Genomic DNA, 26,208 nt, shown 5'->3' on the forward strand with positions numbered 1-26,208 from the left:
CAAAAATTTAGAATACAGAATTTTTCAAAAATTCTTCGTTTTGTGCGCGTTTTGGACGATTTCCCACGTTTTTTGATTTTTCGAAAATTTTCGAAAAAATTGAAATTTCTCAAAGGGGTACCCCTTTGAAAATTTTCAAAAATTGTCGGAATTTTAAAAAAATTAAAAATGGCTGCAAATGGCATGAAACGCATAGAAAACTAAGAATTTTCGAAATTTTCGACAAAAATGTTGAATTCAGCAAAGACGGGTAAGGCACAGCCCTAAACAAGCAGAGAAGACTTGGGACAAGAACTTCTCAAGACTTGGGACAAGAACTTCTCAAGACTTGGGACAAGTGACTTCTCAAGACTTGGGACGAGTGACTTCTCAAGACTTGGGACGAGTGACTTCTCAAGACTTGGGACAAGAACTTCTCAAGACTTGGGACGAGTGACTTCTCAAGACTTGGGACGAGTGACTTCTCAAGACTTGGGACAAGAACTTCTCAAGACTTGGGACAAGTGACTTCTCAAGACTTGGAACGAGTGACTTCTCAAGACTTGGGACAAGAACATCTCAAGACTTGGGACAAGAACTTCTCAAGACTTCAGACAAGTGACTTCTCAAGACTTGGGACAAGAACTTCTCAAGACTTGGGACGAGTGACTTCTCAAGACTTGGGACGAGTGACTTCTCAAGACTTGGGACGAGTGACTTCTCAAGGCTTGGGACGACATTTTCGACAAAAATTTTGAATACAGAATTTTTCAAAAATTCTTCGTTTTGTGCGCGTTTTGGACGATTTCCCACGTTTTTTGATTTTTCGAAAATTTTCGAAAAAATTGAAATTTCTCAAAGGGGTACCCCTTTGAAAATTTTCAAAAATTGCCGGAATTTTAAAAAAATTAAAAATGGCTGCAAATGGCATGAAACGCATAGAAAACTAAGAATTTTCGAAATTTTAGACAAAAATTTTGAATTCAGCAAAGACGGGTAAGGCACAGCCCTAAACAAGCAGAGAAGACTTGGGACAAGAACTTCTCAAGACTTGGGACAAGAACTTCTCAAGACTTGGGACAATTGACTTCTCAAGACTTGGGACGAGTGACTTCTCAAGACTTGGGACAAGAACTTCTCAAGACTTGGGACGAGTGACTTCTCAAGACTTGGGACGAGTGACTTCTCAAGACTTGGGACAAGAACTTCTCAAGACTTGGGACAAGTGACTTCTCAAGACTTGGGACGAGTGACTTCTCAAGACTTGGGACAAGAACTTCTCAAGACTTGGGACAAGAACTTCTCAAGACTTCAGACAAGTGACTTCTCAAGACTTGGGACAAGAACTTCTCAAGACTTGGGACGAGTGACTTCTCAAGACTTGGGACGAGTGACTTCTCAAGGCTTGGGACGACATTTTCGACAAAAATTTTGAATACAGAATTTTTCAAAAATTCTTAGTTTTGTGCGCGTTTTGGACGATTTCCCACGTTTTTTGATTTTTCGAAAAAATTGAAATTTCTCAAAGGGGTACCCCTTTGAAAATTTTCAAAAATTGTCGAAATTTTAAAAAAATTAAAAATGGTTGCAAATGGCATGAAACGCATAGAAAACTGAAAATTTTCAACATTTTCGACAGAAATTTTGAATACAGAATTTTTCAAAAATTCTTCGTTTTGTGCGCGTTTTGGACGATTTCCCACGTTTTTTGATTTTTCGAAAATTTTCGAAAAAATTGAAATTTCTCAAAGGGGTACCCCTTTGAAAATTTTCAAAAATTGTCGGAATTTTAAAAAAATTAAAAATGGCTGCAAATGGCATGAAACGCATAGAAAACTAAGAATTTTCGAAATTTTCGACAAAAATGTTGAATTCAGCAAAGACGGGTAAGGCACAGCCCTAAACAAGCAGAGAAGACTTGGGACAAGAACTTCTCAAGACTTGGGACAAGAACTTCTCAAGACTTGGGACAAGAACTTCTCAAGACTTGGGACGAGTGACCTCTCAAGACTTGGGACGAGTGACTTCTCAAGACTTGGGACGAGTGACTTCTCAAGACTTGGGACAAGAACTTCTCAAGACTTCGGACAAGTGACTTCTCAAGACTTGGGACGAGAGACTTCTCAAGACTTGGGACAAGAACTTCTCAAGACTTGGGACAAGAACTTCTCAAGACTTGGGACAAGAACTTCTCAAGACTTCAGACAAGTGACTTCTCAAGACTTGGGACAAGAACTTCTCAAGACTTGGGACGAGTGACTTCTCAAGACTTGGGACGAGTGACTTCTCAAGACTTGGGACGAGTGACTTCTCAAGGCTTGGGACATTTTCGACAAAAATTTAGAATACAGAATTTTTCAAAAATTCTTCGTTTTGTGCGCGTTTTGGACGATTTCCCACTTTTTTTGATTTTTCGAAAATTTTCGAAAAAATTGAAATTTCTCAAAGGGGTACCCCTTTGAAAATTTTCAAAAATTGTCGGAATTTTAAAAAAATTAAAAATGGCTGCAAATGGCATGAAACGCATAGAAAACTAAGAATTTTCGAAATTTTCGACAAAAATTTTGAATTCAGCAAAGACGGGTAAGGCACAGCCCTAAACAAGCAGAGAAGACTTGGGACAAGAACTTCTCAAGACTTGGGACAAGAACTTCTCAAGACTTGGGACAAGTGACTTCTCAAGACTTGGGACGAGTGACTTCTCAAGACTTGGGACAAGAACTTCTCAAGACTTGGGACAAGTGACTTCTCAAGACTTGGGACGAGTGACTTCTCAAGACTTGGGACAAGAACTTCTCAAGACTTGGGACAAGTGACTTCTCAAGACTTGGGACGAGTGACTTCTCAAGACTTGGGACAAGAACTTCTCAAGACTTGGGACAAGAACTTCTCAAGACTTGGGACAAGAACTTCTCAAGACTTCAGACAAGTGACTTCTCAAGACTTGGGACAAGAACTTCTCAAGACTTGGGACGAGTGACTTCTCAAGACTTGGGACGAGTGACTTCTCAAGACTTGGGACGAGTGACTTCTCAAGGCTTGGGACGACATTTTCGACAAAAATTTTGAATACAGAATTTTTCAAAAATTCTTCGTTTTGTGCGCGTTTTGGACGATTTCCCACGTTTTTTGATTTTTCGAAAATTTTCGAAAAAATTGAAATTTCTCAAAGGGGTACCCCTTTGAAAATTTTCAAAAATTGTCGAAATTTTAAAAAAATTAAAAATGGTTGCAAATGGCATGAAACGAATAGAAAACTGAAAATTTTCAACATTTTCGACAAAAATTTTGAATACAGAATTTTTCAAAAATTCTTCGTTTTGTGCGCGTTTTGGACGATTTCCCACGTTTTTTGATTTTTCGAAAATTTTCGAAAAAATTGAAATTTCTCAAAGGGGTACCCCTTTGAAGATTTTCAAAAATTGTCGGAATTTTAAAAAAATTAAAAATGGCTGCAAATGGCATGAAACGCATAGAAAACTAAGAATTTTCGAAATTTTCGACAAAAATTTTGAATTCAGCAAAGACGGGTAAGGCACAGCCCTAAACAAGCAGAGAAGACTTGGGACAAGAACTTCTCAAGACTTGGGACAAGAACTTCTCAAGACTTGGGACAAGTGACTTCTCAAGACTTGGGACGAGTGACTTCTCAAGACTTGGGACAAGAACTTCTCAAGACTTGGGACAAGTGACTTCTCAAGACTTGGGACGAGTGACTTCTCAAGACTTGGGACAAGAACTTCTCAAGACTTGGGACAAGTGACTTCTCAAGACTTGGGACGAGTGACTTCTCAAGACTTGGGACAAGAACTTCTCAAGACTTGGGACAAGAACTTCTCAAGACTTGGGACAAGAACTTCTCAAGACTTCAGACAAGTGACTTCTCAAGACTTGGGACAAGAACTTCTCAAGACTTGGGACGAGTGACTTCTCAAGACTTGGGACGAGTGACTTCTCAAGACTTGGGACGAGTGACTTCTCAAGGCTTGGGACGACATTTTCGACAAAAATTTTGAATACAGAATTTTTCAAAAATTCTTCGTTTTGTGCGCGTTTTGGACGATTTCCCACGTTTTTTGATTTGTTGAAAATTTTCGAAAAAATTGAAATTTCTCAAAGGGGTACCCCTTTGAAAATTTTCAAAAATTGTCGAAATTTTAAAAAAATTAAAAATGGTTGCAAATGGCATGAAACGCATAGAAAACTGAAAATTTTCAACATTTTCGACAAAAATTTTGAATACAGAATTTTTCAAAAATTCTTCGTTTTGTGCGCGTTTTGGACGATTTCCCACGTTTTTTGATTTTTCGAAAATTTTCGAAAAAATTGAAATTTCTCAAAGGGGTACCCCTTTGAAAATTTTCAAAAATTGTCGGAATTTTAAAAAAATTAAAAATGGCTGCAAATGGCATGAAACGCATAGAAAACTGAAAATTTTCAACATTTTCGACAAAAATTTTGAATACAGAATTTTTCAAAAATTCTTCGTTTTGTGCGCGTTTTGGACGATTTCCCACGTTTTTTGATTTTTCGAAAATTTTCGAAAAAATTGAAATTTCTCAAATTGAAAATTTTCAAAAATTGTCGGAATTTTAAAAAAATTAAAAATGGCTGCAAATGGCATGAAACGCATAGAAAACTAAGAATTTTCGAAATTTTCGACAAAAATTTTGAATTCAGCAAAGACGTTTAAGGCACAGCCCTAAACAAGCAGAGAAGACTTGGGACAAGAACTTCTCAAGACTTGGGACAAGAACTTCTCAAGACTTGGGACAAGAACTTCTCAAGACTTGGGACAAGTGACTTCTCAAGACTTGGGACGAGTGACTTCTCAAGACTTGGGACAAGAACTTCTCAAGACTTGGGACAAGTGACTTCTCAAGACTTGGGACGAGTGACTTCTCAAGACTTGGGACAAGAACTTCTCAAGACTTGGGACAAGTGACTTCTCAAGACTTGGGACGAGTGACTTCTCAAGACTTGGGACAAGAACTTCTCAAGACTTGGGACAAGAACTTCTCAAGACTTGGGACAAGAACTCAAGACTTCAGACAAGTGACTTCTCAAGACTTGGGACAAGAACTTCTCAAGACTTGGGACGAGTGACCTCTCAAGACTTGGGACGAGTGACTTCTCAAGACTTGGGACGAGTGACTTCTCAAGACTTGGGACAAGAACTTCTCAAGACTTGGGACAAGTGACTTCTCAAGACTTGGGACGAGAGACTTCTCAAGACTTGGGACAAGAACTTCTCAAGACTTGGGACAAGAACTTCTCAAGACTTGGGACAAGAACTTCTCAAGACTTCAGACAAGTGACTTCTCAAGACTTGGGACAAGAACTTCTCAAGACTTGGGACGAGTGACTTCTCAAGACTTGGGACGAGTGACTTCTCAAGACTTGGGACGAGTGACTTCTCAAGGCTTGGGACATTTTCGACAAAAATTTAGAATACAGAATTTTTCAAAAATTCTTCGTTTTGTGCGCGTTTTGGACGATTTCCCACGTTTTTTGATTTTTCGAAAATTTTCGAAAAAATTGAAATTTCTCAAAGGGGTACCCCTTTGAAAATTTTCAAAAATTGTCGGAATTTTAAAAAAATTAAAAATGGCTGCAAATGGCATGAAACGCATAGAAAACTAAGAATTTTCGAAATTTTCGACAAAAATGTTGAATTCAGCAAAGACGGGTAAGGCACAGCCCTAAACAAGCAGAGAAGACTTGGGACAAGAACTTCTCAAGACTTGGGACAAGAACTTCTCAAGACTTGGGACAAGTGACTTCTCAAGACTTGGGACGAGTGACTTCTCAAGACTTGGGACGAGTGACTTCTCAAGACTTGGGACAAGAACTTCTCAAGACTTGGGACGAGTGACTTCTCAAGACTTGGGACGAGTGACTTCTCAAGACTTGGGACAAGAACTTCTCAAGATTTGGGACAAGTGACTTCTCAAGACTTGGGACGAGTGACTTCTCAAGACTTGGGACAAGAACATCTCAAGACTTGGGACAAGAACTTCTCAAGACTTCAGACAAGTGACTTCTCAAGACTTGGGACAAGAACTTCTCAAGACTTGGGACGAGTGACTTCTCAAGACTTGGGACGCGTGACTTCTCAAGACTTGGGACGAGTGACTTCTCAAGACTTGGGACAAGAACTTCTCAAGACTTGGGACAAGAACTTCTCAAGACTTGGGACAAGAACTCAAGACTTCAGACAAGTGACTTCTCAAGACTTGGGACAAGAACTTCTCAAGACTTGGGACGAGTGACCTCTCAAGACTTGGGACGAGTGACTTCTCAAGACTTGGGACGAGTGACTTCTCAAGACTTGGGACAAGAACTTCTCAAGACTTGGGACAAGTGACTTCTCAAGACTTGGGACGAGAGACTTCTCAAGACTTGGGACAAGAACTTCTCAAGACTTGGGACAAGAACTTCTCAAGACTTGGGACAAGAACTTCTCAAGACTTCAGACAAGTGACTTCTCAAGACTTGGGACAAGAACTTCTCAAGACTTGGGACGAGTGACTTCTCAAGACTTGGGACGAGTGACTTCTCAAGACTTGGGACGAGTGACTTCTCAAGGCTTGGGACATTTTCGACAAAAATTTAGAATACAGAATTTTTCAAAAATTCTTCGTTTTGTGCGCGTTTTGGACGATTTCCCACGTTTTTTGATTTTTCGAAAATTTTCGAAAAAATTGAAATTTCTCAAAGGGGTACCCCTTTGAAAATTTTCAAAAATTGTCGGAATTTTAAAAAAATTAAAAATGGCTGCAAATGGCATGAAACGCATAGAAAACTAAGAATTTTCGAAATTTTCGACAAAAATGTTGAATTCAGCAAAGACGGGTAAGGCACAGCCCTAAACAAGCAGAGAAGACTTGGGACAAGAACTTCTCAAGACTTGGGACAAGAACTTCTCAAGACTTGGGACAAGTGACTTCTCAAGACTTGGGACGAGTGACTTCTCAAGACTTGGGACGAGTGACTTCTCAAGACTTGGGACAAGAACTTCTCAAGACTTGGGACGAGTGACTTCTCAAGACTTGGGACGAGTGACTTCTCAAGACTTGGGACAAGAACTTCTCAAGACTTGGGACAAGTGACTTCTCAAGACTTGGGACGAGTGACTTCTCAAGACTTGGGACAAGAACATCTCAAGACTTGGGACAAGAACTTCTCAAGACTTCAGACAAGTGACTTCTCAAGACTTGGGACAAGAACTTCTCAAGACTTGGGACGAGTGACTTCTCAAGACTTGGGACGAGTGACTTCTCAAGACTTGGGACGAGTGACTTCTCAAGGCTTGGGACGACATTTTCGACAAAAATTTTGAATACAGAATTTTTCAAAAATTCTTCGTTTTGTGCGCGTTTTGGACGATTTCCCACGTTTTTTGATTTTTCGAAAATTTTCGAAAAAATTGAAATTTCTCAAAGGGGTACCCCTTTGAAAATTTTCAAAAATTGCCGGAATTTTAAAAAAATTAAAAATGGCTGCAAATGGCATGAAACGCATAGAAAACTAAGAATTTTCGAAATTTTAGACAAAAATTTTGAATTCAGCAAAGACGGGTAAGGCACAGCCCTAAACAAGCAGAGAAGACTTGGGACAAGAACTTCTCAAGACTTGGGACAAGAACTTCTCAAGACTTGGGACAATTGACTTCTCAAGACTTGGGACGAGTGACTTCTCAAGACTTGGGACAAGAACTTCTCAAGACTTGGGACGAGTGACTTCTCAAGACTTGGGACGAGTGACTTCTCAAGACTTGGGACAAGAACTTCTCAAGACTTGGGACAAGTGACTTCTCAAGACTTGGGACGAGTGACTTCTCAAGACTTGGGACAAGAACTTCTCAAGACTTGGGACAAGAACTTCTCAAGACTTCAGACAAGTGACTTCTCAAGACTTGGGACAAGAACTTCTCAAGACTTGGGACGAGTGACTTCTCAAGACTTGGGACGAGTGACTTCTCAAGGCTTGGGACGACATTTTCGACAAAAATTTTGAATACAGAATTTTTCAAAAATTCTTAGTTTTGTGCGCGTTTTGGACGATTTCCCACGTTTTTTGATTTTTCGAAAAAATTGAAATTTCTCAAAGGGGTACCCCTTTGAAAATTTTCAAAAATTGTCGAAATTTTAAAAAAATTAAAAATGGTTGCAAATGGCATGAAACGCATAGAAAACTGAAAATTTTCAACATTTTCGACAAAAATTTTGAATACAGAATTTTTCAAAAATTCTTCGTTTTGTGCGCGTTTTGGACGATTTCCCACGTTTTTTGATTTTTCGAAAATTTTCGAAAAAATTGAAATTTCTCAAAGGGGTACCCCTTTGAAAATTTTCAAAAATTGTCGGAATTTTAAAAAAATTAAAAATGGCTGCAAATGGCATGAAACGCATAGAAAACTAAGAATTTTCGAAATTTTCGACAAAAATGTTGAATTCAGCAAAGACGGGTAAGGCACAGCCCTAAACAAGCAGAGAAGACTTGGGACAAGAACTTCTCAAGACTTGGGACAAGAACTTCTCAAGACTTGGGACAAGAACTTCTCAAGACTTGGGACAAGTGACTTCTCAAGACTTGGGACGAGTGACTTCTCAAGACTTGGGACAAGAACTTCTCAAGACTTGGGACGAGTGACTTCTCAAGACTTGGGACGAGTGACTTCTCAAGACTTGGGACAAGAACTTCTCAAGACTTGGGACAAGTGACTTCTCAAGACTTGGGACGAGTGACTTCTCAAGACTTGGGACAAGAACATCTCAAGACTTGGGACAAGAACTTCTCAAGACTTCAGACAAGTGACTTCTCAAGACTTGGGACAAGAACTTCTCAAGACTTGGGACGAGTGACTTCTCAAGACTTGGGACGAGTGACTTCTCAAGACTTGGGACGAGTGACTTCTCAAGGCTTGGGACGACATTTTCGACAAAAATTTTGAATACAGAATTTTTCAAAAATTCTTCGTTTTGTGCGCGTTTTGGACGATTTCCCACATTTTTGATTTTTCGAAAATTTTCGAAAAAATTGAAATTTCTCAAAGGGGTACCCCTTTGAAAATTTTCAAAAATTGCCGGAATTTTAAAAAAATTAAAAATGGCTGCAAATGGCATGAAACGCATAGAAAACTAAGAATTTTCGAAATTTTAGACAAAAATTTTGAATTCAGCAAAGACGGGTAAGGCACAGCCCTAAACAAGCAGAGAAGACTTGGGACAAGAACTTCTCAAGACTTGGGACAAGAACTTCTCAAGACTTGGGACAAGAACTTCTCAAGACTTGGGACAATTGACTTCTCAAGACTTGGGACGAGTGACTTCTCAAGACTTGGGACAAGAACTTCTCAAGACTTGGGACGAGTGACTTCTCAAGACTTGGGACGAGTGACTTCTCAAGACTTGGGACAAGAACTTCTCAAGACTTGGGACAAGTGACTTCTCAAGACTTGGGACGAGTGACTTCTCAAGACTTGGGACAAGAACTTCTCAAGACTTGGGACAAGAACTTCTCAAGACTTCAGACAAGTGACTTCTCAAGACTTGGGACAAGAACTTCTCAAGACTTGGGACGAGTGACTTCTCAAGACTTGGGACGAGTGACTTCTCAAGGCTTGGGACGACATTTTCGACAAAAATTTTGAATACAGAATTTTTCAAAAATTCTTAGTTTTGTGCGCGTTTTGGACGATTTCCCACGTTTTTTGATTTTTCGAAAAAATTGAAATTTCTCAAAGGGGTACCCCTTTGAAAATTTTCAAAAATTGTCGAAATTTTAAAAAAATTAAAAATGGTTGCAAATGGCATGAAACGCATAGAAAACTGAAAATTTTCAACATTTTCGACAAAAATTTTGAATACAGAATTTTTCAAAAATTCTTCGTTTTGTGCGCGTTTTGGACGATTTCCCACGTTTTTTGATTTTTCGAAAATTTTCGAAAAAATTGAAATTTCTCAAAGGGGTACCCCTTTGAAAATTTTCAAAAATTGTCGGAATTTTAAAAAAATTAAAAATGGCTGCAAATGGCATGAAACGCATAGAAAACTAAGAATTTTCGAAATTTTCGACAAAAATTTTGAATTCAGCAAAGACGGGTAAGGCACAGCCCTAAACAAGCAGAGAAGACTTGGGACAAGAACTTCTCAAGACTTGGGACAAGAACTTCTCAAGACTTGGGACAAGTGACTTCTCAAGACTTGGGACGAGTGACTTCTCAAGACTTGGGACAAGAACTTCTCAAGACTTGGGACAAGTGACTTCTCAAGACTTGGGACGAGTGACTTCTCAAGACTTGGGACAAGAACTTCTCAAGACTTGGGACAAGTGACTTCTCAAGACTTGGGACGAGTGACTTCTCAAGACTTGGGACAAGAACTTCTCAAGACTTGGGACAAGAACTTCTCAAGACTTGGGACAAGAACTTCTCAAGACTTCAGACAAGTGACTTCTCAAGACTTGGGACAAGAACTTCTCAAGACTTGGGACGAGTGACTTCTCAAGACTTGGGACGAGTGACTTCTCAAGACTTGGGACGAGTGACTTCTCAAGGCTTGGGACGACATTTTCGACAAAAATTTTGAATACAGAATTTTTCAAAAATTCTTCGTTTTGTGCGCGTTTTGGACGATTTCCCACGTTTTTTGATTTGTTGAAAATTTTCGAAAAAATTGAAATTTCTCAAAGGGGTACCCCTTTGAAAATTTTCAAAAATTGTCGAAATTTTAAAAAAATTAAAAATGGTTGCAAATGGCATGAAACGCATAGAAAACTGAAAATTTTCAACATTTTCGACAAAAATTTTGAATACAGAATTTTTCAAAAATTCTTCGTTTTGTGCGCGTTTTGGACGATTTCCCACGTTTTTTGATTTTTCGAAAATTTTCGAAAAAATTGAAATTTCTCAAAGGGGTACCCCTTTGAAAATTTTCAAAAATTGTCGGAATTTTAAAAAAATTAAAAATGGCTGCAAATGGCATGAAACGCATAGAAAACTAAGAATTTTCGAAATTTTCGACAAAAATGTTGAATTCAGCAAAGACGGGTAAGGCACAGCCCTAAACAAGCAGAGAAGACTTGGGACAAGAACTTCTCAAGACTTGGGACAAGAACTTCTCAAGACTTGGGACAAGAACTTCTCAAGACTTGGGACAAGTGACTTCTCAAGACTTGGGACGAGTGACTTCTCAAGACTTGGGACAAGAACTTCTCAAGACTTGGGACGAGTGACTTCTCAAGACTTGGGACGAGTGACTTCTCAAGACTTGGGACAAGAACTTCTCAAGACTTGGGACAAGTGACTTCTCAAGACTTGGGACGAGTGACTTCTCAAGACTTGGGACAAGAACATCTCAAGACTTGGGACAAGAACTTCTCAAGACTTCAGACAAGTGACTTCTCAAGACTTGGGACAAGAACTTCTCAAGACTTGGGACGAGTGACTTCTCAAGACTTGGGACGAGTGACTTCTCAAGACTTGGGACGAGTGACTTCTCAAGGCTTGGGACGACATTTTCGACAAAAATTTTGAATACAGAATTTTTCAAAAATTCTTCGTTTTGTGCGCGTTTTGGACGATTTCCCACATTTTTGATTTTTCGAAAATTTTCGAAAAAATTGAAATTTCTCAAAGGGGTACCCCTTTGAAAATTTTCAAAAATTGCCGGAATTTTAAAAAAATTAAAAATGGCTGCAAATGGCATGAAACGCATAGAAAACTAAGAATTTTCGAAATTTTAGACAAAAATTTTGAATTCAGCAAAGACGGGTAAGGCACAGCCCTAAACAAGCAGAGAAGACTTGGGACAAGAACTTCTCAAGACTTGGGACAAGAACTTCTCAAGACTTGGGACAAGAACTTCTCAAGACTTGGGACAATTGACTTCTCAAGACTTGGGACGAGTGACTTCTCAAGACTTGGGACAAGAACTTCTCAAGACTTGGGACGAGTGACTTCTCAAGACTTGGGACGAGTGACTTCTCAAGACTTGGGACAAGAACTTCTCAAGACTTGGGACAAGTGACTTCTCAAGACTTGGGACGAGTGACTTCTCAAGACTTGGGACAAGAACTTCTCAAGACTTGGGACAAGAACTTCTCAAGACTTCAGACAAGTGACTTCTCAAGACTTGGGACAAGAACATCTCAAGACTTGGGACGAGTGACTTCTCAAGACTTGGGACGAGTGACTTCTCAAGGCTTGGGACGACATTTTCGACAAAAATTTTGAATACAGAATTTTTCAAAAATTCTTAGTTTTGTGCGCGTTTTGGACGATTTCCCACGTTTTTTGATTTTTCGAAAAAATTGAAATTTGAAAATTTTCAAAAATTGTCGAAATTTTAAAAAAATTAAAAATGGTTGCAAATGGCATGAAACGCATAGAAAACTGAAAATTTTCAACATTTTCGACAAAAATTTTGAATACAGAATTTTTCAAAAATTCTTCGTTTTGTGCGCGTTTTGGACGATTTTCCACGTTTTTTGATTTTTCGAAAATTTTCGAAAAAATTGAAATTTCTCAAAGGGGTACCCCTTTGAAAATTTTCAAAAATTGTCGGAATTTTAAAAAAAATAAAAATGGCTGCAAATGGCATGAAACGCATAGAAAACTAAGAATTTTCGAAATTTTCGACAAAAATTTTGAATTCAGCAAAGACGGGTAAGGCACAGCCCTAAACAAGCAGAGAAGACTTGGGACAAGAACTTCTCAAGACTTGGGACAAGAACTTCTCAAGACTTGGGACAAGTGACTTCTCAAGACTTGGGACGAGTGACTTCTCAAGACTTGGGACAAGAACTTCTCAAGACTTGGGACAAGTGACTTCTCAAGACTTGGGACGAGTGACTTCTCAAGACTTGGGACAAGAACTTCTCAAGACTTGGGACAAGTGACTTCTCAAGACTTGGGACGAGTGACTTCTCAAGACTTGGGACAAGAACTTCTCAAGACTTGGGACAAGAACTTCTCAAGACTTGGGACAAGAACTTCTCAAGACTTCAGACAAGTGACTTCTCAAGACTTGGGACAAGAACTTCTCAAGACTTGGGACGAGTGACTTCTCAAGACTTGGGACGAGTGACTTCTCAAGACTTGGGACGAGTGACTTCTCAAGGCTTGGGACGACATTTTCGACAAAAATTTTGAATACAGAATTTTTCAAAAATTCTTCGTTTTGTGCGCGTTTTGGACGATTTCCCACGTTTTTTGATTTTTCGAAAATTTTCGAAAAAATTGAAATTTCTCAAAGGGGTACCCCTTTGAAAATTTTCAAAAATTGTCGAAATTTTAAAAAAATTAAAAGTGGCTGCAAATGGCATGAAACGCATAGAAAACTAAGAATTTTCGAAATTTTCGACAAAAATGTTGAATTCAGCAAAGACGGGTAAGGCACAGCCCTAAACAAGCAGAGAAGACTTGGGACAAGAACTTCTCAAGACTTTGGACAAGAACTTCTCAAGACTTGGGACAAGAACTTCTCAAGACTTGGGACAAGTGACTTCTCAAGACTTGGGACGAGTGACTTCTCAAGACTTGGGACAAGAACTTCTCAAGACTTGGGACAAGTGACTTCTCAAGACTTGGGACGAGTGACTTCTCAAGACTTGGGACAAGAACTTCTCAAGACTTGGGACGAGTGACTTCTCAAGACTTGGGACGAGTGACTTCTCAAGACTTGGGACAAGTGACTTCTCAAGACTTGGGACAAGAACTTCTCAAGACTTCGGACAAGGACTTCTCAAGACTTGGGACAAGTGACTTCTCAAGACTTGGGACAAGAACTTCTCAAGACTTCAGACAAGTGACTTCTCAAGACTTGGGACAAGAACTTCTCAAGACTTGGGACGAGTGACTTCTCTAGACTTGGGACGAATGACTTCTCAAGACTTGGGACAAGTGACTTCTCAAGACTTGGGACAGGAACTTCTCAAGACTTGGGACAAGGACTTCTCAAGACTTGGGACAAGTGACTTCTCAAGACTTGGGACAAGAACTTCTCAAGACTTCAGACAAGTGAATTCTCAAGACTTGGGACAAGAACTTCTCAAGACTTGGGACGAGTGACTTCTCAAGACTTGGGACGAGTGACTTCTCAAGACTTGGGACAAGAACTTCTCAAGACTTGGGACAAGTGACTTCTCAAGACTTGGGACGAGTGACTTCTCAAGACTTGGGACAAGAACATCTCAAGACTTGGGACAAGAACTTCTCAAGACTTCAGACAAGTGACTTCTCAAGACTTGGGACAAGAACTTCTCAAGACTTGGGACGAGTGACTTCTCAAGACTTGGGACGAGTGACTTCTCAAGACTTGGGACGAGTGACTTCTCAAGGCTTGGGACGACATTTTCGACAAAAATTTTGAATACAGAATTTTTCAAAAATTCTTCGTTTTGTGCGCGTTTTGGACGATTTCCCACATTTTTGATTTTTCGAAAATTTTCGAAAAAATTGAAATTTCTCAGAGGGGTACCCCTTTGAAAATTTTCAAAAATTGCCGGAATTTTAAAAAAATTAAAAATGGCTGCAAATGGCATGAAACGCATAGAAAGCTAAGAATTTTCGAAATTTTAGACAAAAATTTTGAATTCAGCAAAGACGGGTAAGGCACAGCCCTAAACAAGCAGAGAAGACTTGGGACAAGAACTTCTCAAGACTTGGGACAAGAACTTCTCAAGACTTGGGACAAGAACTTCTCAAGACTTGGGACAATTGACTTCTCAAGACTTGGGACGAGTGACTTCTCAAGACTTGGGACAAGAACTTCTCAAGACTTGGGACGAGTGACTTCTCAAAACTTGGGACGAGTGACTTCTCAAGACTTGGGACAAGAACTTCTCAAGACTTGGGACAAGTGACTTCTCAAGACTTGGGAAGAGTGACTTCTCAAGACTTGGGACAAGAACTTCTCAAGACTTGGGACAAGAACTTCTCAAGACTTCAGACAAGTGACTTCTCAAGACTTGGGACAAGAACTTCTCAAGACTTGGGACGAGTGACTTCTCAAGACTTGGGACGAGTGACTTCTCAAGGCTTGGGACGACATTTTCGACAAAAATTTTGAATACAGAATTTTTCAAAAATTCTTAGTTTTGTGCGCGTTTTGGACGATTTCCCACGTTTTTTGATTTTTCGAAAAAATTGAAATTTCTCAAAGGGGTACCCCTTTGAAAATTTTCAAAAATTGTCGAAATTTTAAAAAAATTAAAAATGGTTGCAAATGGCATGAAACGCATAGAAAACTGAAAATTTTCAACATTTTCGACAAAAATTTTGAATACAGAATTTTTCAAAAATTCTTCGTTTTGTGCGCGTTTTGGACGATTTCCCACGTTTTTTGATTTTTCGAAAATTTTCGAAAAAATTGAAATTTCTCAAAGGGGTACCCCTTTGAAAATTTTCAAAAATTGTCGGAATTTTAAAAAAATTAAAAATGGCTGCAAATGGCATGAAACGCATAGAAAACTAAGAATTTTCGAAATTTTCGACAAAAATTTTGAATTCAGCAAAGACGGGTAAGGCACAGCCCTAAACAAGCAGAGAAGACTTGGGACAAGAACTTCTCAAGACTTGGGACAAGAACTTCTCAAGACTTGGGACAAGTGACTTCTCAAGACTTGGGACGAGTGACTTCTCAAGACTTGGGACAAGAACTTCTCAAGACTTGGGACAAGTGACTTCTCAAGACTTGGGACGAGTGACTTCTCAAGACTTGGGACAAGAACTTCTCAAGACTTGGGACAAGTGACTTCTCAAGACTTGGGACGAGTGACTTCTCAAGACTTGGGACAAGAACTTCTCAAGACTTGGGACAAGAACTTCTCAAGACTTGGGACAAGAACTTCTCAAGACTTCAGACAAGTGACTTCTCAAGACTTGGGACAAGAACTTCTCAAGACTTGGGACGAGTGACTTCTCAAGACTTGGGACGAGTGACTTCTCAAGACTTGGGACGAGTGACTTCTCAAGGCTTGGGACGACATTTTCGACAAAAATTTTGAATACAGAATTTTTCAAAAATTCTTCGTTTTGTGCGCGTTTTGGACGATTTCCCACGTTTTTTGATTTGTTGAAAATTTTCGAAAAAATTGAAATTTCTCAAAGGGGTACCCCTTTGAAAATTTTCAAAAATTGTCGAAATTTTAAAAAAATTAAAAATGGTTGCAAATGGCATGAAACGCATAGAAAACTGAAAATTTTCAACATTTTCGACAAAAATTTTGAATACAGAATTTTTCAAAAATTCTTCGTTTTGTGCGTGTTTTGGACGATTTCCCACGTTTTTTGATTTTTCGAAAATTTTCGAAAAAATTGAAATTTCTCAAAAGGGTACCCCTTTGAAAATTTTCAAAAATTGTCGAAATTTTAAAAAAATTAAAAGTGGCTGCAAATGGCATGAAACGCATAGAAAACTAAGAATTTTCGAAATTTTCGACAAAAATGTTGAATTCAGCAAAGACGGGTAAGGCACAGCCCTAAACAAGCAGAGAAGACTTGGGACAAGAACTTCTCAAGACTTTGGACAAGAACTTCTCAAGACTTGGGACAAGAACTTCTCAAGACTTGGGACAAGTGACTTCTCAAGACTTGGGACGAGTGACTTCTCAAGACTTGGGACAAGAACTTCTCAAGACTTGGGACAAGTGACTTCTCAAGACTTGGGACGAGTGACTTCTCAAGACTTGGGACAAGAACTTCTCAAGACTTGGGACGAGTGACTTCTCAAGACTTGGGACGAGTGACTTCTCAAGACTTGGGACAAGTGACTTCTCAAGACTTGGGACAAGAACTTCTCAAGACTTCGGACAAGGACTTCTCAAGACTTGGGACAAGTGACTTCTCAAGACTTGGGACAAGAACTTCTCAAGACTTCAGACAAGTGACTTCTCAAGACTTGGGACAAGAACTTCTCAAGACTTGGGACGAGTGACTTCTCTAGACTTGGGACGAGTGACTTCTCAAGACTTGGGACAAGTGACTTCTCAAGACTTGGGACAGGAACTTCTCAAGACTTGGGACAAGGACTTCTCAAGACTTGGGACAAGTGACTTCTCAAGACTTGGGACAAGAACTTCTCAAGACTTCAGACAAGTGAATTCTCAAGACTTGGGACAAGAACTTCTCAAGACTTGGGACGAGTGACTTCTCAAGACTTGGGACAAGAACTTCTCAAGACTTGGGACAAGAACTTCTCAAGACTTGGGACAACAACTTCTCAAGACTTGGGACGAGTGATTTCTCAAGGCTTGGGACGAGTGACTTCTCAAGACTTGGGACAAGAACTTCTCAAGACTTCAGGCAAGTGACTTCTCAAGTCTTGGGACAAGAACTTCTCAAGACTTGGGACGAGTGACTTCTCAAGACTTGGGACAAGTGATTTCTCAAGACTTGGGAAGAGTGACTTCTCAAGACTTGGGACAAGAACTTCTCAAGACTTGGGACAAGTGACTTCTCAAGACTTGGGACGTGTGACTTCTCAAGACTTGGGACAAGAACTTCTCAAGACTTCAGACAAGTGACTTCTCAAGACTTGGGACAAGAACTTCTCAAGACTTGGGACGAGTGACTTCTCAAGACTTGGGACGAGTGACTTCTCAAGACTTGGGACAAGTGACTTCTCAAGACTTGGGACAAGGACTTCTCAAGACTTGGGACAAGTGACTTCTCAAGAGTTGGGACGAGTGGCTTCTCAAGGCTTGGGACGACATTTTCGTTAAAAATTTTGAATACAGAATTTTTCAAAAATTCTTAGTTTTTTGCGCGTTTTGGACGATTTCCCACATTTTTTGATTTTTCGAAAATTTTCGAAAAAATTGAAATTTCTCAAAAATTAAAATTGATTTGATTTTTCGAAAATTTTCGAAAAAATTGAAATTTCTCAAAAATTGAAATTTCTCAAAAATTGTCGAAATTTTAAAAAAATTAAAAATGACTGCAAATGGCATGAAACGCATAGAAAACTAAGAATTTTCGACATTTTCGACAAAAATTTTGAATACAGCAAAGACGGGTAAGGCACAGCCCTAAACAAGCAGAGAAGACTTGGGACAAGAACTTCTCAAGACTTGGGACAAGTGACTTCCCAAGACTTGGGACGAGTGACTTCTCAAGACTTGGGACAGGAACTTCTCAAGACTTGGGACAAGTGACTTCTCAAGACTTGGGACGAGTGACTTCTCAAGACTTGGGACAAGAACTTCTCAAGACTTGGGACAAGTGACTTCTCAAGACTTGGGACGAGTGACTTCTCAAGACTTGGGACAAGAACTTCTCAAGACTTGGGACGAGTGACTTCTCAAGACTTGGGACGAGTGACTTCTCAAGACTTTTGACAAGTGACTTCTCAAGACTTGGGACAAGAACTTCTCAAGACTTGGGACAAGGACTTCTCAAGACTTGGGACAAGTGACTTCTCAAGACTTGGGACAAGAACTTCTCAAGACTTCAGACAAGTGACTTCTCAAGACTTGGGACGAGTGACTTCTCAAGGCTTGGGATGACATTTTCGACAAAAATTTTGAATACAGAATTTTTCAAAAATTCTTAGTTTTGTGCGCGTTTTGGACGATTTGCCACGTTTTTTGATTTTTCGAAAAAATTGAAATTTCTCAAAGGGGTACCCCTTTGAAAATTTTCAAAAATTGTCGAAATTTTAAAAAAATTAAAAATGGCTGCAAATGGCATGAAACGCATAGAAAACTAAGAATTTTCGAAATTTTCGACAAAAATTTTCGAAAAATCAAAAAACGTGGGAAATCGTCCAATACGCGCACAAAACTAAGAATTTTTTAAAAATTCTGTATTCAAAATTTTTGTCGAAAATTTTCAGTTTTCTGTGCGTTTCATGCCATTTGCAGCCATTTTTTTTTTTAAAATTTCGACTATTTTTGAAAATTTTCAATTTTTCGAAAATTTTCGAAAAATCAAAAAACGTGGGAAATCGTCCAAAAAGCGCACAAAACTAAGAATTTTTGAAAATTTTCAACTTTTAATTTTCTTTCGACATTTCCGAAAATTTTTGGTTTTGTGCGCATTTCAGAGGGTTTGCAGCGTTTTTTGATTTTTCGAAAAATTTGAAATTTTTTTCTTCTAAATTTGACTTGGCCCATCCCTATCAGGACTAGACTCCGCCGGACTGTCTATTTCACAGTCTCAGCCGTACTCAGTCTGTGAGTCAACCGATATCTGCTGTACACGGTGTGTGATTCACCAGGTCTGTGCTTGACTCCGTCTCTGGTTAACAAGGTCTCTGCGTCACTCGTCCTGTGCCTCACCGGTCTCTGCCTGATGCGGTGTGTGCATCAGCCTGTACGTGCTTGACTCGGCCTCTGCCTCACCCGATCTCTGCTTCCCATTTTCTGTGACTTCGCCTCACTCTCTCTGTCTCACACTTCTCTGCTTGTTTCGGGCTGTGCCTCACCCGGGCTCTGCTGAACCAGGTCTTTGCACAGACGGCCTGGCATATGTCGGGTGATACAGAGAACGTATCTTGCAGATAGCGAGTCCGTTAGACACCGCGTCCGACAGAGAAAGGGACGTGCAAAGACCGGTCTTGGCCTGGATATTGTGGAGAAACTTTTGGCAAAAATTATAAAAAAATTCTGAATTCAAAATTCTTGTCGAAAATTTTTAGTTTTCGTCGCGTTTCATGCCATTTGCAGCCATTTTTAATTTTTTTAAAATTTCGACAATTTTTTAAAAATTTTCAAATTCCATTTTTTTCGAAAAATCAAAAAACGTGGGAAATCGTCCAAAAAGCGCACAAAACCAAAAAAATTTGAAAAATCCTGAATTCAAAATTTTTGTCGAAAATGTTCGAAAATTTTGAGTTTTGTGCGCCGTTCAGACGTTTTGCTGCATTTTTTATTTTTCGAAAATTTTGAAAAATTCATAAATTTCTTTGAAAATTATCGCAAGCCTATACGTATCACACCTCTTCCCTATCAGACACGGTCTCAGCAACATATGCAATCTCACTAGACTGTGTGCCGATACCGATCTGTACCACCCGCGTCTCTGCTTGACATTCAGGTTCACCAGTTGCCTGCTTGACCCGTTCTGTGCCACACAGTCGCTATGCTTCACTCGCAGAGTGGTTCACAACGTCCCTGCTTGTCTCGCTCTCTGCCACGCACGGTCTCTGCTTGACTTGAACAGGGCTTCACACGGTCTGTGCCTCATCCGGTCCCAGTCGTAACAGGTCATTGCACAGTCTGCCTCGCAGAGAACGTAGAGAGACAACGGTACGTGCATTGACGAAGAGTCCGACAGTGACTGGGAGCAAAAGAGACGGCCATGCAGACACTCGATCTTGCAGTGACGTGGCGAGAAGCATTCTCTTTTCAAAACTTTTTTCGAAAATTTGATTTTTTAGTTATTTTCGCTTTTCATGACATTTGAAACCATTTACAAACTTTTTAAAATTTTCGAAATTTTGAAAATTTTTGAAAATTTTCGAAAAATCAAAAGATGCAGGAAAATGTCCAAAACGCGTATAAAAGTAAGAAATTTTGAAAAATTACGGAAAATATTTTTTTCTAAAATTTTCTAAAATTTTGAGTTTTGTGCGCCGTTCAGACGTTTTGCTGCATTTTTTGATTTTTCAAAAATTTTGAAAAATTCCTAAATTTCTTTGAAAATTTTCGCAAGCCTATACCTATCACACCTCTTCCCTATCAGACACGGTCTCAGCAACATATGCTCTCTCCTAGACTGTCTCTGCCTTAACCCGTCTACCGATACCGATCTGTACCACACGCGCCTCTGCTTGACACTCAGGTTCACCAGTTGCCTGCTTGACCCGTCCTGTGCCACACAGTCGCTATGCTTCACTCGCAGAGTGGTTCACAACGTCCCTGCTTGTCTCGCTCTCTGCCACGCACGGTCTCTGCTTGACTCGGTATGCGACTCACATGGACTGTTTCGAAACATGTCTATGCAGAGACGGCCTGGCAGAGATCGGTAAATAGAGAGAAAGATTCGTGTAGAGTTCGAGTGCGACTGAGACCGGGTCCTTCAGAGACAGGGTGCGGCAGCGACCGAGTCATGCAGAGGCCGGTTCTATCAGTCATCGTGTGGGGAGAATTTTAAAAATAATTTTCATATTTTTCGAAACGTTTGAAAAATGAAGAAATTAAGAAAAATGTAAAAATAACGCACGAAACTAAAACATTTTGTAAAATCCCGACTTCAAATTTTTATTCGAAATTTTTGCTTGTCATGACATTTATAAGCATTTCTATTTTTTTTTTAAATTTTAAAATTTTCAAAATTAATAGCATTCCTCATGTTTACCTATCATCAGCTTCTCATTCATAAGGAGTGAGTAAATAATATAAATAAATTAATGTTACATCACATAAAATATATTCTAATTTTGTTAAGAAATCTATGTCACCATAACAAATGAATACACGAAACAGTTTAAATACTGAACTTTATAAAATTCTGTAGAAATGTATCTCAAATCTTTGTACACAATAAGCACATAAACCTGCAACCATTGCGCAATCTCATGCCATCACTATGACTTACCCAGAAACTTTTACATGTTTCACAAATACCGAACTTTGTGATTTTTTTTTTGTGTAATGGATTTTACATTAATGTAAACTGTTTCTTCTTTCCACTTCACAGTAAGATAATAAAATTAATCCATAGAATATCTCGCCACGAAAATCATTTCCAAATTGCTTGACATTATCCAAGATTTTGTGGCCCCCAGAACTGCCTGAGAAGCGGCTTCCACAACATTTACACATCTTTATATTTTAGAATATAATGTTTGATATTTGTTTAAAAGCTTCCTTTGCACTTCATTGAGATTTTGTTTCACTAATCGATTTTACATGGAAGTGAGATGAAGATACGTAATTTAAAAATATGGTTGAACACGTAGATTACTGTGTACATGTTTTAAAACCAGCTTAATATAGACCTAATACCTTTAACATTAAGAACTCAGTCTGTATATTTTAACGTTGTAAAATTACCAGTGTAAGCGTTCATCTTAAAAAAATTGGGTCACAGATACGTAAATAAATTTTAAACTTCATCCAGAACAATTTCAGTGAGAACTTGTAAGACTAAGAATGTATTAGGCCTACAGATAATGAAGTTCAGCATATGAAACTTTATTAAAAAAATAATAATGAAATGATAATACTGTCTAATGCATTTTGAATGTTATTCGACATTATCAAAACCATTAAAGTATGTCTTTAATTTATTATAATTTTTTTCCTTGATAATATTATTAAAAGTTAAACCACTATAAATGAAACTAGCTCGTATTTATTTATGTATTGAGGGAAGGCACATTCTGCGATAAATGCGACATAAAAACTTCAGGACTCAAGTGTGAGACGAGCATCTCGTATCTCCACAGTTACCTTCGTAATAGGAATCTACAACATTTGGGTGTGTAATTTTAAACACAAATTAATAATTTCAAACAAAATCATGAAAACTAAAGCATTAAAACTGTAATTACCATCTCTTATATGTACTGAAAGTCTAGAGCATTTTCAATGTAGATTTGAACTGTAAAAAAAATATTAAAATTATAGTAATTTTATCAAATGTGCAATTTTCTCATTAATTTTAACGTGATTTGAATTAGAAATGTAAATATTTCGAAAAACATTTTCACGTACAATTTTTTGTTATTTGACAATTTGAAATAATACTGGTTCCAACGACGTTCGTCATTCCCATGTTTAAGTACACATGTCATTGAGCAATTTTCTTTGTAACAGTGATTATTAACAACAATAAATATTATTTGCGTCTTAAGTTAAAGGTATTGGGTGTAAAATAAACACACTATCTTAACTCCGAGCTGAACAGCCACGCACCCGTTCTAAAACTGCCATCATCTTGAGCCAATTTCCTTGCGATACAGAAGCACTAAAGCTACTCCGAATATCAGACGCTGTACAAGATCATGAGCCGAATAAACACTCATGCTGGAGAACATAGGCATATTGTCAAAAGTTCTGTTTCTCCAAATATCACTGTGAGGCGTTGTCACGTGTACATCAAACACAAGTCTTTTTGGCTACACTTTGTCTTATTTCGACGAATAAACAAAATTCTTGTGAAGTCATTATTTAAATACTCAACAACTTTTACTTTATTTGGCTGTGGACGGTATCCACCACAAGATCTAGACAAATGAACATCACTCACGTAACGAGGATCTATGAGAGAATGTTTAAAACTGCAGATCAATAAACAGATCTTCTATTTAGCCGCCAAAGACGAGTGCAAGTTTAAATATTTTTTTTTTGGAATTGACACACATTTCAGGAGTTGATTTAATTTCAACAGTTGTTGAACTGAAACTTTAAATAATTTACGATCCACGCAGGAATATCATAAATCCACGGAAAGAGAATTCAGGAAATCCATGATCGACGCAACAAAACAAGAAAACCCCTTTGATATCCACGCTTCCTTAGTGGCTGGTGAAATTATTATAGCCTTCCCTTATAGCTTTGTTGTTCACGAGGCATAGTGATCGTAAAAATTAAATACAGTAATTATTTATTACCAAAAAGTCAATCCACAAGAAATTTTCTGAATGTATGAGAGTAAGTTTCATTGGTCTTACATTACAGAATGTCCTGATTGGCTGTAATATCCTTAAAGACACCTTTAATTAGGACCCCTTTATTGTACAGAAACAAATACTATATTTTGATTTAATTTAAATTTCTTCACAAATTAAAAAGTATTACCACAATTTGGTAAACTGCCAACAGTTACTGCAGAAAATTTCCCCTTCTACTTTAAAGACATTCCTGGTGTCCACATAATATTTGATGACTTTCGTGAGATGTTGAGATCCCTCTCGTATCACGATGACTGAGAGGCGGGTATCTCCACAATGTACGCAGGGCAGAGGTACTTACTGATGGGCTGCACATCTAGACCCAGTGCCGGGTGACCCATAAGTCAAAATCTAGATCGCCAGACATACCTCTTATGAAATTTATGCCCTTGCGGAAATATACATAAAATATAGCGCAAATAATGTCACGACACCCCAGAACCAATGCGAATTCAAACGTGACTAAACAGAGATGTAAAATACAGTCAGATTCAACGGAGGTTTCCAAAGGGATTTCTAGAATACGTTATTCACGCGACAGGAGTGCCATTAGAAGATTTGTAACCTACAGAATATGTCAGTATTAAGATTCTCCGACCTTTCCCGGTCCTCAAAACCTCTCCTGGGTTGCTACAGTAGTCACAATCTTGTCACTTATTTCACACTTGAGAACTTGTGTGCCTGAAGGCTCCGGGACTGGTTCCTGATGTTCCATGAAAGCCGCCGGCAGAATAGCTGGAAACACCCTCGGCTGTGAAGAAAACAACGTACCTTTCACTGTTTGCATTGAACACTCCTAGGCTGTGGCGTGACGTGGTTACGGAAGTTACTTTAAAACGTCGGTAACCACGTATAAGACTGCGTGGTGTTATAACCCACAAGACCACGATCTGAATTTTCGTAACCGTGAAAATCCAAAAATGTCATATATTACTCTTGTTCAAGAAATTCTGAGCTGAAAGATAAATGTAAGATTTTTTTCACTCTTTACAGAGAATAAATATTAGTTCAATTTGAAATTCTAATATTATATGACTCTTTATGGGTGTGAAGTTTTGGATCCTCTCTCTATGCACTGGAAGGACAAAAATTTTGAGAATAACGCGTCGAGAAGAATTCTGCGGCGTACCAGGGGCTGGGAAAACCCGCGAAATGAAGAATTTCATGATCTGTGCACTTTAACAGATATTATTATCACGAGTACATAAAAGTGGCCAAGTTTGACGGAACTTGTTTTATGCATGAAGGAGATGAGAGATGAGAAAAGCAAAATTGTGAATTGACCAGAGAGCGTGGAACTTTTTACGCTCATTTCTACCACAGGATTTGAGCATAAACGGATAAGACGAAAGATTTAGATTTACATTTGTAATAAATCAAATCTTAGTTTAAATTTGCTAACAAAGAATATAAGCTTCGTGCTTGGAGTGGAACCGCAAATAAGACATTTTGAAATTTCTAAACACACTGTACCTGTTGAGGGAACAGGAGGTCAGTGCCCCCCGTAGTGGCTGCTCGGGGCTGCAGCGGCGGTAGAGATGTCACTGCTGCTGCTACCGCAGCAGCCTGGGGGCCCGCGTGGGGGCCCATGAGTGCCCGTGCCCCCACAAGGAGTGGCAGACTGGTCTCAACATCATGTACTGGGGAAAAAAGATTTCCATGCAGGCAAACCACAACTGTCAATCAGCAAGGATCATCCAATTACATTTAACAGCCGTTAGTTAAACATGTTTTGTGCATAATACTGTAAAGAGCTGACTTAACAGTACAAAAAAAATCGACAATAATATGCTCTTAGAAAAGATGGCTCTACCTTTGTTTGTTGCATATTCTCTCGTCGGGCCCCTCGCCTGCAGCGGGTGCTGGTAGGTGTAGCCCATGTCCAGGGCCGACGTGGGGCGACCAGCCGTGTTCTGCACCAGCTGCAGTCCTGGGATGGAGGGGCCCTGTAATGCAAGACCTATCACGTTCACTCCGTTCACGTTTCCTGAAACACGGAAAGGTCAAGATCATACGAGCAAGCCACTGCAAGCGAACCTTGTGTCTTGCTTTCGTTTAATGAAGTTTTCTCTAACATGTTCGTTATGTTACGCAATCTGCAGAACGACGATTGTGTAGGATGTGGAAGGAAATGGTCATGGTCTCTTTTAAGTGCATTACAGTGACATTTCTTTCAGTGAAAACAAAAAAACCTAAAAACAGGACAACATTTCTGGTTCACATTATAACACTCGGGTGTTTGAATCCCATACTGCACCAAAGTGGTGTTACTCATGTCCAAGAAATTTCAATGTTTATTTGTTACTTAAATTACACATGAAAATGGAATTAAATAAGTGACGAACTACATGGCGTAAGATTTATTTACAAGAAGCTGAGAGTCGCTTAGTTAAAAAAAAATTCCCCGTCTTTGCAGAACGATAATGTTTATCGTCATGACCACTGCATACAATCCTTAATTCAGTCACAACTTGTTTCGTGATTCTGTTTGAACTCAAGTATGAGATATGGCACCATGTAGATTCGCCGGTAGATGTCAGAGTTTCGAGTAAACATACTGCCTCCATCTTCAGGGCTTAAGTGACATCGAATTAAGCCATGAAGA

General features: G+C 38.9%; 2 protein-coding genes across 10 annotated transcripts in view; one reads left to right on the forward strand and one right to left on the reverse strand.

Moving 5' to 3' along the window:
- The window catches only part of LOC110827823 (uncharacterized), a 194,655-nt gene extending 168,705 nt beyond the window's left edge, over window positions 1–25,950 (forward strand). For all 5 annotated transcript variants that reach the window (XM_022059877.2, XM_087358621.1, XM_022059874.2 and 2 more), the window contains one exon: window positions 25,460–25,950. The gene's annotated coding sequence lies outside the window, so the exon portion shown is untranslated. The remainder of the gene's footprint in view (window positions 1–25,459) is intronic.
- The window catches only part of LOC110827816 (potassium voltage-gated channel protein Shaw), a 90,660-nt gene continuing 85,784 nt past the window's right edge, over window positions 21,333–26,208 (reverse strand). For 4 of the 5 annotated variants that reach the window (XM_087358617.1, XM_022059859.2, XM_087358616.1 and 1 more), the window contains 3 exons: window positions 25,417–25,590; window positions 25,077–25,243; window positions 21,333–24,354 (listed from right to left, as the gene is read on the reverse strand). In XM_087358617.1, the coding sequence (XP_087214743.1) occupies window positions 24,214–24,354; window positions 25,077–25,243; window positions 25,417–25,590 (482 nt within the window). In that variant the 3' untranslated portion in view covers window positions 21,333–24,213. Of the gene's footprint in view, window positions 24,355–25,076; window positions 25,244–25,416; window positions 25,591–26,208 lie in introns of those variants that run through there. The other variant, XM_087358618.1, reaches the window with a different exon arrangement.

This window comes from Zootermopsis nevadensis, unplaced genomic scaffold (assembly GCF_977971745.1).
Source record: "Zootermopsis nevadensis isolate Lab colony 2312 unplaced genomic scaffold, Znev_1.0 Znev_ptg000030l, whole genome shotgun sequence".
Lineage (NCBI taxonomy): Eukaryota > Metazoa > Arthropoda > Insecta > Blattodea > Termopsidae > Zootermopsis > Zootermopsis nevadensis.